Source organism: Urocampus carinirostris, chromosome 19 (genome assembly GCF_059441175.1).
Source record: "Urocampus carinirostris isolate Australia breed hairy pipefish chromosome 19, RoL_Ucar_1.0, whole genome shotgun sequence".
Classification (NCBI taxonomy): Eukaryota; Metazoa; Chordata; class Actinopteri; order Syngnathiformes; family Syngnathidae; genus Urocampus; species Urocampus carinirostris.
Window position 1 is genome coordinate 3,452,307 of NC_142367.1, and position 13,130 is coordinate 3,465,436.

Here is a 13,130-nt window from a genome sequence, read left to right on the forward strand (position 1 = left end):
TCGTTGGATTAAGTGATTATTTAAACAATCATTAGTTGCAGCCGTAATATTAAGGATTCTTTTGCGACTGAAGGCCAAAACAGGGTCTGTTGGTGTACACCTAAACTATTGTAGTTTATACTCTGCCCCCTATATACTCCATATACTCTATATAAATATATATATATATTTTTTTTTTCCAGAAATGAATATGCTCTCCAACCTAACATTCAATTATTTTTTTTATGTGAAGTTCTTTTTTTTTTTTTAATTAATTGTCATGACTTTACCCCCAATTTTTTTTCCCAAAGTTCTGGGACTAATTAGTTAAAAAAATCGAAACTTATTTATAAATCCTGATCTGCTTGCTTCTGTGTGTGTTTATATGTGGCCTTGGGGTATGGCGCCCGCCCGGGGCCTGGGTGGTCGCTAGTTCGCACGTCGGCCGAGTCATACCCAACACTTGTAACACTGGTATCCGTTTCCTCGCTGCTTGGCACTCGGCATTAGGGGTTGGTATTTGAGGGTTTTGGTCACCCAGTGACTTCCAACAATGGCTGTTGCGACACGTCGCTTGGGTAGAACTATTGTCGCATCATTTACTGTTCACGGTCACATGTGTGTGTATAGGAACCTGGTTAATCGGAGATAAGGCAAGGAAAAAGAAGATTAATTAATTATTTCATTTTATGATTGCTTGTCCTCACAAAGGGTCATGATAGTGCTGGAGTCCGATCCACTTGATTTTGATAGTTTTTCAAATATATACAAAATAATTAAATATAAATCTTCAGTCCCACATTTTTTAATATACCAAAACAACGAGTTACTTCCTTTTTCAATAATTTTAATGCTAATAGCCAAAACACCTTTGTAAATATGCAAATGAACTATACTACTACTCGATCCAAGTCAGATCAGTAGGCTCCTCCTCCTACTGGTAACAGTGGAAACCGGTAAAAACTGTTTCATGTGGAGAAGCAAACTCTTACCCCAAAAACGGCCTGATGAGGTATGGGCGCTGCCAGGTTGTTCTTGTCGAAGACACACCACAGGAAGTGGTGCCCCTATGACCCAGGTGGCTAAGGGATCCGTAAACTGTGAACTACTCCATCACTTTTTTTCACATCTCTACCACTACCGATTGTCAATTTAGGAGTAATCTTCAATACCAACACCAAATACAAATTCCACAACTACATTCAAATTTTACCTTTTCTTAAAGGGACAATGTATATTATTTGACCATCAGATGAAACTGTATTGTGTGGTGCAACCAAAAAAGCACAAGGTAGAATACAAATCACAGAGACTCAAAGTGACGAAACTGCACCGTTTTTTTTCGCATTTGTTTGCCCGGATATTTTGGTGTTTTTCGTTACCCATAACAGCAAGATGGCCGACTATTAGGTCAGTACCCTCTAAAATAAATGTGATTATCTCAACCAATGGGTATAAAAAATGCTATTTTATTTGAGAGTTCATGTATGTTTGTTTATTACTTAAATCAATATGATTGAAGGTTTTTCTACTACTAGGAGATGCTGAATAAAACACGGTATCCCTTTAACTTTCTGAGCCGATAGCGTAAATGCCCATTACGGCAAACACATTTGTAGATATGCAAATACATTATGGAGATATGTTCGATACGACTTTTTCAGACTGACACCATAATCCATTCCCTCTCGCTTAGGTAGTTGATTTGTTTCTAGTTTACGTTTGTAGTTTAGTAGACACCCAAAATAAGGAGAGTAGGCAACAATAGGTTTTAACTTGCAAGTAGAACAGAGGAGGACTGGACAAGAAACCCTAACAATGCCAAATTCCAAATATGTTAAAGCCCTCCCCTAAGCTATTTTTTTTTTCACGAAATCTCGGTTACAAAACCCCTAAAGGGTGTGGAAATCAAAGACTAGCCAAATGATTGGCCAATTGTGACAATGATGTAAATTGTGCATATTAATTAAAACAATTAACAGCAGTGATGTATTATAGTCAAAACAACAAACTGTCGTCCTATGCAATTTCATTTGCCAGAGATCGATATTAAAAACCGAATAATTATTAGTAGTCATAATACTGTCAGCAGAAACCAATAAACACTAGTGTACAAAAGTTACATTTTATACCATTTTCAAACCCATAACCTGAACGAATAGTTGAAAGTAACCCATGTCAATGAATTCTGACGGATGTTCGATTTCACTTTTTTCATACCAATACCAATTTGTAACTTTTCAGCGGTCATTAATGTGTATACATTGCTACTATATAAAATAGTGCGTCTTTCTTTTTTCCCCATCAACTATATGATTTGTTTGGATTCAGAAATATATGCATTCACTGGATACCAGCTCAGTAGCCTAGATGGTAAGGCGCCCGCTTTGAGACTGGGAGGTCGGTGGTTCGCGCCCCGGCCGAGTCATTCCTAAGACTTAAAAAGTGGTCGGCGGCGCCCTCTGTTGGCTGCGGCTGCATCGGCTCGCTACAACGGGTCAGGTGCAATCGACATTTCGTTCTGTGTACATTGTTACACAGAATTACAATACAAGGAAATTATTATTATTATTATTATTATTATATATATTTTTTTAATCCTTAAACTCATTTCTACAATTTTTCCTTGATTAGATATACTTTTTCCTCACGCTTTTTTTTTCAAAATGAATATGCTTTCCGACCCAACATTCGACATTATAAAAGGTATTTTACTCAGCCTTGAAAATTCGGTGTATTTTTTCTGAAGTTGTGGGACTATTCAGTTAAAAAAACGTGAACATATTTATAAATCCTTATTTGCATGCATGTGTGTGTGTGTTCGTATGTGGCTCATAGACTCTGAATGGCTAAACTGATTTTCTTGAAAATTTACTCAGTAGTACTTTAGTTCTCTGGGAGTGTTTTTAGCTAGGTTTGGCATCAAGGCACCCTCAATAAATACCAACAAAATTGATAAACATGTGCTTTCTTTTACAAGCGGCACTTTGGCACTCCCTCGTGGTGCCCTGGTGCCTTTTCAACAAACCACAGCCCAAACAACCTCCCCAAGTAGAATGCCTGGCAACGCCAAACCATACCGCTTGTAGTAAAACAAAATAGATTAATTAATAAATTACTGCTTCACATAAAATCCATTCTTTAGGCTAAAAAAGGGTTTCTCCATCAAAAGACTTAGGACTTAATTGGCAAATCATTGCTTGTCTTCTCCAATTTCCATTGCAGAAACACCATACTAAGGGTTACAATAATGAAATAATGTACAGAGGATTATGTGAAACTGATTAGCATATCTGATATGAATATGTAATTATGTTGTGATGGGTGACGAATAATGTTTTTTTTTTAAATTTCCTTTTTAAAACTGAGCTATTCGTGTCATCCCTTCTTTCTTTTGACAGGACAACAACAGCTGCACGGCAGGGCTGTTTGGACGGCGTTTGCATCACGTTAAGATGTAGCTTTGTACTGTTTCTGTGTGTGCGCTTCTGGGAATACGATGCAAAACTTCTCACCCAAGATTAGAAAAATAACAAAAGATAGATCTTTGAAAAGGGTTACGAAAAAAACTCTTCTCATATTATCGCAATAATTTACCAATTTTTTAACAAGTTTTTCTTTTGAAAATGCTGTGTGTGTGTGTGTGTGTGTGTGTGTGTGTGTGTGTGTGTGTGTGCGTGCGTGTGCGCGTGCGCGCGCGCGTGTACGTTCACATGTGCGTGCGTGCGTCTGTCTGTCCATGCACCTTTGCCCAGTCTTTTTGAAAATTATTTCCACCATTAAAGGTGGGGTGCGTCGTTTGAGGTGTCCTTAAAAAGTTTAAAATTAAATATCCACTCAATTTTATGAAGGTTTTCACAATGCCCAACATATCCTCTTTACTGTATCTCACTTCTATCTTGGTGGCTGGCCACAAAGCGCATCACGCTGAAGGGTAGGAGGCCAGGGGTTGGGTGTGAGGGAGTGATATTGCGCGAATTCTGGGGGTTATCTTTTACGCCAGGAGGAAAATGGTGAAAGTAAGAAAATGAATGTTTCAAATACAGTCCAAATGCCAACTCAAACCCTCCAAAAAGGTGGAAAAAGAAGTGTTTATTCGAGCACACCAAAGGAACCAAAGGAGCTGCAATTATCATTTTAGCCAGCTCTGGCATCAGCAAGTACGATATTCACTTCCCTCATAGCATGATTGCCTATATTTTTTTTTTTGTCTAAAAATGTTTTCAAATGCCGTAGGCCTTAAAGAATTGCTGCTTGCATCATAGTCCATAATTTTCAGAAAAAAATGCCTTCCCCTTAATCCTGATCAACCAATACATGAAGTATAAACATGGATTTTTAAAAAATACTCATAGGTTGAGGAAGTAGCATTTATTTTTACATAACATGTGACTTACCTACAGGAAGCTGATATAAATATCCGCCATCTTACTGCTATGGGTACCCAAAAACCTGAAAAAGGCTAGGAATTTTTTTTCTTATTATTTTGCTAGAAAAAATTATCATGTATTTAAGCAAGAAAAAAAATCGAGAAATTGAACAAAAATATCTGCCTGTTGGACTTTTTTTCATCTATTTAGTTATTTTGCAGTTTAGGTTGATTTGTATTTACTTACCCATTGGACTGATTTTCGTTTTTATCTGTTTCTCAATCATTTTTTTTAATGGTGTTTTCAGCCACAATATTTGTGTTTTTAAAGTCTTTCTCTTGGCCTGAATATAAAACTCTTTTTATGAGCGAGTGTAATGCCGCCATATTTTACATTTTATTGATAATCTTAATTATTTTAAGGGCGTTGTATGGCTCGCCTTAAAGTCTTTTTCTGTGATCTGTTCATGAAAAATTCTTGGATTTCCTAACCTGTCTGAAATACATATTTTTCTGCACATCATCAAAAGTGTCAGCATCTTAAAGAGCAAATGTGTCGTTGTTTGGTGCTAATCATTTGGGGATGTGTTGTTTTCCAGAGGGGGAATCAGAAAAAAACCTGTCGTAGGTGCAGGGGTGGGAAACGCCAGGCGACGCTTTCATGGCACTGACATTTTCGAGCCCTTTCATACATTTGTTACCCGTCACATTGCGGAAGTGCTTCACACGCGAACAGCGATTTGGAAACACCTCCCGTCGCCGTTTGTTGTTTTTGAAGACATTGGAATCAATGGCGCTCGCGACGCATTCCTCGTCTCAATTACGGCTGCAAGTCGGCGCTCCGCCTAAGTTGCACACAGGCGCTTTATGATGAAGCGCCACTTAAATGGAATACGTGGGTGCCGTTTTTTCACAGGGTTTTTTTTTTTTTTTAATTTTAAAGCGCTTTTGCAAATTCACGCCTCCTATTGTTGACCTGCAAATGCAGACCACTGAGACATATATCTTGCAACAATTTTGGGATTGTTTCTCTTTTTGGTCTTGCCAAATGAAACTGAAAACATTTATAATCTTTCTTAAAACTGTGACAAAAATATCTTGTGAATTATATTGCGTTTTTTAAAATTGTCGCTGCTCTATTTTATTGCACTTGTTGTCATTGCAGTATTGTTGCAACACACTATTCTTCCTTGCATTATTATTATTATTATTATTATTGTACATTAGGCCAGTTTTTCTAAGCATTATGTTGTAATTTTTTTGCCTTTTATTCCTCTCAAAGTCTTTATTACATGTCTAATCTTGTTGCCTAGAATGTTTCAAAACACTAATATCAATGACAATAAAGACAATTCTAATTCTATTGTGAGAAATTGGCCGCAGTGACCACCTCACGAGCCTTTCATCGACATTATAAAAGGTCCACACACCCTGTTCAAATATAATATTTTGGGTTGTATGATTCAAAACGGTGGTGCAAAAGTCCTGGCTAGTAAATTTGCGTAATTAAATGTCATGTTTTTTGTGGGAAAATATATATTTTTTGCTCAAATTAGTGTATTGTTAGTGTCATTTTGGTTAAAAAAATACAAGATAAAAATAGTTACATCTGTATACAATACTTAAAAATTCTTTGTTAACATTTGTTAGTGAAACAAGATTTTTCCCAGATAACTTCTTAAAATTTGATTATTTTTATATTAAAATGTTAAAAACCAGTAAGCCATTCTAAACGGTTTTTAGTAAGATAAGACAAATCAAACGTAACATAAACAAAACATTTATTTATTTATTTGGTTATTTTTTTGCCTATGAAAAATATAATGCCACTGGCAGATACTATACCTAACTTCACATATTTTTCCCATTTTACCGTATTCCTAAATTGTTCTTGTAGTTTTATTTGTTCTGGGTATTAATTATTTTTTAGTTTTATTTGTGGGTCTCTTTTACATTTGTATTACACTTTTATAGGTAAATAAGAAAATGACAATGACAGTGGAACAATAATTTTTTTCTAGTCATCAGTGATTTCAAATTGAGAAGCATCAAAAGAAAAATTTGTAACATTTTGGTGGAAAGAGTTTTTTTTTGTTCTGTATTGATTTTCCTATAAAATATCTGTATTTTAAAAATGAAAAACATTTATCTTCAAAACAATAAAAATTGTAAGATATTTGACCATTGATACATATATTAGAAATAGAATTAGAACTTACTTTATTGTCATTGATATCAACATTGTTCACCTGTAATAAACACTTTGAAGAGAAAAAAAGGACAAAAAAATTACAAAGTTGTGCTTAGGAAAACAGGCCTAAGTTATAATAATCATGCAATGAAAAAAATAGAAAGGTGAGAAAAATTATCACTCATGACACACATATATATATATATATATATATATATATATATATATGTGTGTGCTCGAGGTCCTCATTGACTTGAAAAGCGCTATATAGATGCAGACCATTTTCATTTAAATTTAAATTAATGTATTATTTTTTTCATTTTACTAGAAAAGAACATGATAAAAATAGCTGCATCAATTAACAATACTTAAAGTCAATACCATTCTTATTGTTCCTTATTGTTCATTTTTTCCTAATTTTACCTATTTTTCTTATTTTACTATTATAACTAGCATGTAGAACTATTTCTAAAATGTTTCTCTTCAAAAATTACAACTTGTTTTATAAAGATCTGACTTAAGAATATGTCACCCATGGCCTCAATGTGAAAAAGGACAATAAAACAATTTGTCCTTGTGGAAAAATAAACATCAGCTCAATTTTTGCATTCATCTACCAAAGTCCAAGCAAATTGCATTGTATAAAACAAGTCTGTCATGCTGTTGTCTTTGATTTTCATCCCACCTTCCAAAACAGCAGTGAGGCATAGTTGGGTGCATGAGGGTGGGGTTGAGCAAGTGCATGTTTGTTTGTTGGTGCGAATCCCGCTCGGTAAACACTTTACCGTGTGCGCTGTCGCTGCACGCTCAGTTTAAGAGGGCACGCCGACACGTTGTTTTTCACGGGGCCGGGCGTCTGTAAACAAGCGCCACTTGGGCAGCCCACTCTTGCAGTCGCTTGTGAAGTGGGTGTCTATTACACGAACACAAATAAACACACACACATTTTGGACACGATTTTTAACGTTATTGTCGATATCTTGAGTGTGTGTGTGCATGCATGCTTACAGTCAACCCCACACCACCGGCTGATAAATTATTCCCTGTCTAAGTCTCAGCATTGGTGTTATCATAGAGGCTTCCAGTTCATAGGGATGACAGCAGTGACAGCCTCCGACCCCAATCCTACTGTGCCCCCCTCCCAAGGAAAGATTTAGTGCTGACAAGTGCTACTTCCTCATAATACAGCGACACCCCCACCCCCACCCCCCCCACACACACACACTTCCCGTACACCCTCTGTCCCACTGACTCTTTTTGCACACAAGATTTTATTTTATTTATTCACCACCCCTGTGGCACAAGTTTAAGCAGTACACTACCTCCCACATTTCATCCTGTGTCCTCTCACTTCCACGAGAACCATTTCCACACAAAGATGCGTACTGCATTTTCCAAACTACAAGTCTTGTTAGAGTATATAAGTCGGACAAGTCAAAAAAAAGGCACTATTAAGGAGGGAAAAAAAAGTGTATAAGTCACACTTGGAGTGTAAGTCGCATTTTTGGGGTAATTTTATATGAAAAAATGCAACACCAAACAGATACATGTCATCTTAAAAGGCAACTTAACAAACATAAAATAGAAAACATGGCATACTAACGTTGCACATACATCATGTTTATTTTAGACCAGTGTTTTTCAACCTTTTATGAGCCAAGCCACATTTCTTTCATTAAAAGAAATCCTGCGGGACACCACCATTGGGTGTAGTTGCATCCCTGGTAAAAGTAAATCCCAATGAACGATAGCTTTTCCTAGACTGCACAGGCACACAAATTGGATAATTTCCCATGGCACAGCACAACAATAATTACAACAGTACAAAGCGGCACAATGGTTAAAAAACACACTAAAATACCCTACCTTAGTAATGACGTAACATATTAATTAGATAAAGAACATGCTTACCAAACTATCATCTTCACTCCAAATCAGTAAATCCACTGAAATATTCAACCTGGGTGTCACTTTTACCAGTAAACAACTCCCCCTACTCGGGAGGTAGACCAAAAGCTGTTTTTTTCTTTTGCTTTAACATCATGGTCAGGTTAAGATTATCAACACGGTGCTAGAGCACCCTCTTACGGTTTAGTAGCTTAGGAGGTAGAGCGCTCGCAGGTTCGAATCCCGGCTCCTCCGTGTTACATGTCGAAGTTGGAACTTGGGCAAGACACTGAACCCCAATAAGCAGGTTGGCGACTTGCATGGCTGCACGGCCGCTGTTGGTGTGTGAGTGTGTGTGAATGGGTAAAATGTGAAGCACATTGTAAAGCGGTTTGGGAAGTCTTAATTGACTTGAAAAGCTCTATATAAATGCAGATCATTTCATTTCACAACATAAGGAGTGATATACAGTACCAGTAATACAAAATTAAAACTCACTGATTTAAGATAAATCTCACTGGAGTATAATATGAAAATACGAAAAAAACTGACTTATAGTTTAGGATCAACGGCACTTATTTGATCCAATATGTTATTTTCTTTGACATAAGGTTTATTATCAATTTTGAGATTTTTTTTTAACGCAAACATTGTCCTTACTGCAGTTTTATTTCATGCACTTTATAATCCGGTGCGCCTTCTGTATGAAACAAAATCTCATAAGGGGTATTTTGAGGGTGCACCTCACAATCAGAGTCCGAAAATATGGTATGTCATTGACAATAAAAAATGATTTTTTCCAGCTTTTTGTGAACATTGTGACTCATTTTGATGTTTAAAATGTACACATTAAATATCAAGCAAGGAAATAAAAGCAGTTAGAATAAGAATGAATGGTAAGTAATAATAATCACAACTAAACAAGCCCCTCCATGCTTCTGCAGGTGCTGCTGTTTTGGTTAGATAATCGGCTTCAAACCACAAAATGTCTCTGCTGCCCTATCGGAGATTTTTGCATTTCGTCAGTGTTGGAGTTGTTTGTTGTGCCTCCCGTTTGTGGAGCTTTTCCATTAGGGGGCCCTCTCGTTTAAGGAATGCCTGTGCTGTTGCTCTTTTTTCTTCTCAATACTCAAATCAGCACTAAGCCACATTTCTCTGTTTGCTTCCTCCTCTCCACCCTACTCCCCCTTTTTCCCTTTTTTGCTTTCTCCTTGCAGAAAAGGTCACGTATTGCCTACAGTGACGAAGTGCGCAACGAGCTCCTGGGGGACGACGCAAGCTCCTCTGAGAGCCAGGTGAGGCGCTAATAAGCCTGAATGGCCACCGACCTGCGTGGGAGGCCGACTTTTCGGGTCCCGGTGGTGGTTAGGTGGGGCCGAAGGGGGTTTGGGTCTGGCTTTCGGGGTGGGCCGCCCTCATCCTCTCCAGATCTGACGGCGACGTTGGCGTATTGTCACCAAGTCATGCGGAAGCAACACTGTTTAATGCAAAGCTGGGCCGATGCGGGGCATGGGACCGGCCAGATTGTCGGCACCCACACAAACATGCATGCACAAAGCCGTGCAAACACAAATGCACAATGCAGAGCAGCATTTCAATACCTGACCACAGTCGCAAAGCAGCTGGGAGTCGCCCCATAATCGCCCCCGAGGATAAAATGCCCAAATCTACTTCACCTGCACATCTGTTAAAAATAATAATAACAAAAATGCAAGTTGAACACTTCATAGGATTCAAGTTATAATAGATACACACAGGATGTCCCAACAAATGTATACACACTTTGACTCAACCCGACATTCTGCTATTATCTATATTTCATGTTAATGATGTATGTGTACTGCTGGTTCAGTATTCTCATGCTAAAGTATTTGAATTTTCCTTGCCAAAACGTCGGTTTTAGATTAGGGGATGGTCTAATAGTATTATGTAGTTAATGTAGATAATGTGCTTAGGCTTGTGCAAAAAAGGTCTTTTGAAAATATTTGGGAAATGTGCAAATAAAGCTGAACTACATATACGTGTTGGGGCATCTGTGTGTGTATCTCTTTGCACATTCTTCTTGTACGAATGTTAGCATAATACGCGCCATTTTCAAATCACATCTTAAACAAAAAAAAAGTCTATTGGGTATTTAAAGTCAAAGTGTCGTATTCATTTTGGGGGACATCCTATTTTATATAATTGTGTGCATGAATATACATATGATATATATATATATATATATATATATATATATATGGTGTATATATATATATATGGTATATATACTGTATATATGTATGTATATATATATATATATATATATATATATATATATATATACAGTGTTCATTTTACCTCTGAAAAGAGATGGGTCCCGGGGACTCGCATGCTCAAAAATCTATGGGTCCCCAAAATGTAGTGTTATCGAGGTTGAAATTGTAAATCGGTGACAAATATATAATACAAATCTAAATATTAATTCAGTTTTAATCATCACAACTATTGGGAACACATCAGTTATCACTTCAAGATTTTTCAGTTCACAACAATATATTACCTTATACAAAATAATATTGCTGAAATAATTATATTAATCTATATTTTCATTCAGTTTTAATCATCACCGTTAATTGGTGATACAAAGCAGTTATATCTTTAGATTTTTCAGTTCACAAAAATATTGTACATTATACCAAATAATATTGCTGAAATATTAGTCTATATATTCATGCACTTTTAATCATCACAGTTAATTGGTGATACAAAGCAGTTTTATATATATATATATATATATATATATATATATAATATATATATATATATATATATGGGAGTTTTTATTAATATTATTTTGCAGCTTTCTTCCCAAGACATTTATAGTTTTCAACAATTTATCCTAAGATATTTTGGTAATTACCAATTCGCCCTGCCTAAAGATCTGTAATAGTAATATTGTTTAAACCTTTCAACACATTATCCTCTTTAGCTTTTTTCCCCAAAAAAAGGGATTTACTATTCCATTGCAGCTGCAAAAAATGCACAGCTAAAATAATGCAAAACACAGCATAAAAACTATTTTGACTCTTAGCATGCTCTTTGGTCCCGTTTCGCTTTTGAATTGGTGTTTAATGTGGTGCTTTATCAGACTAAAATAGTGCCACAATTTGTTCCTTTATTGCAGCAACTATTAAAAGGACAAAATTATGAAAATACAATAAATCATTTTGCATTGAAATTCTACGTGGGTTTTTAAAAATACTACAAATCAAACAGCCACTAATAATATCTAGGCCTAGCATTTATGAAAAAAAACCCCACACTCTCATTACGTAACATTAAAAAAAGAATTACTTATAGATTGTGACAATTCACAATGCTAAACACGTCAGCCTAAAATAATTGAGATTATATTTAAGAGTAAAATACGGCCCGGATTCTTCTTTTTTTTTAAATATCCCCTTATTATCATTTCAATGATGAGCCATCCTCTTCCAAACATATGTGCTTGTGTGTGCATGCACGCGTTCCATGTAATTGATATGCATATTTTCTGCTGCAAATGAGCGAAACATAAAGGTGACGTGCGCAAGCCAAAAAAAGGAGATATTCTGTCACCGATGTCAAGGTTGAGATGCCATCAGGCCGCCCATCAAGGAGAAAGGAAGGAAAAATAAAAGGGGGAAAAAGCCCAAAAGAAGTAGCAGCAGGCACGATTGAAACCCAGTTCCTCTTTCTGTTAAAAATAGCTTTTTGCTCACAGCTTTGGGAAAATTAAGTGACAACTACATCATTAGCTGTTTTTGATCTTTTTATTTCCTTTTTTAAGTAAATGGTGAAAAGAAATCAATGCTATTTTTGTATCTGATTTTTTTTGCATTGCCTATTTCATTAAAGTTAATTGATTAAGTTATATTTATAAGTTCAGTCGTTCAATTATAGTCAGTACATCTGATTGATTCGGATTTTTATTTAAAAAAAAACATCAAATATGTCACTGACATTTTTCTCTACCATTTTTCCACCTTTCTTTACAATTGTTATTTTCCCTCAAGCTTTGGTATCTGGCTCGCTAAACAAAAATGGTAAAAAAAAACATGTTACAAAATGGTTAAGAAAAGTACTACTCATGTTGATTTGGTGCCACTATTGTCACCTGTGTGCCCAGAATTCGAAAAGCTTGCTATATTAATTATGTATTTATTTTATTAATCTATTTATTGAATTTATTGTAAAAACAAGCAACTCTGAACTAGCTGGTTTTCATTTACAGTTTTTCAATGCATACTTTCAAATGTAATGTTTTAAAATGGAAAATAATTTATTACTTTGGTTTAATTATTAGTGTTGTTTTTAATAGGCAAAAAAAGAAATATGCAAAAAATAGTCAAAACAAAACCAATAAAGCAAAAAGGGTCATAATGTACTACTTTGCTTTAATAATGAGCGTTCAAAACCAATAGGATTAAATGGTTTATTTATAGCCAGAAAAAAAGAGAACTCGAACAGTTTCTTGTAAATGCCTGCATGTTTGTTTATTCACACATGCATAATGTTGCTGTCATTCTAAAAATACTCTATTGTTCTTCATATATTACATTTGCCTAAATGGATTGTTAAAAAATGCAAAACAAAACAAAAACAAATAAGAAACATAATATATGACTTTGCTTTAAATATAAGCGTTTTAAAACCAATATGATGCAAAGGTTTATTCATAGA

At 35.7% G+C, this 13,130-nt stretch overlaps 1 protein-coding gene across 2 annotated transcripts in view; it reads left to right on the top strand.

Moving 5' to 3' along the window:
* vti1a (vesicle transport through interaction with t-SNAREs 1A) overlaps positions 1-13,130 on the top strand; it is a 276,275-nt gene that overhangs the window by 44,297 nt on the left and 218,848 nt on the right. For both annotated transcript variants that reach the window (XM_088323629.1, XM_088323628.1), the window contains exon 4: positions 9,644-9,721. In XM_088323629.1, coding sequence (XP_088179755.1) covers positions 9,644-9,721 — 78 coding nt within the window. The remainder of the gene's footprint in view (positions 1-9,643; positions 9,722-13,130) is intronic.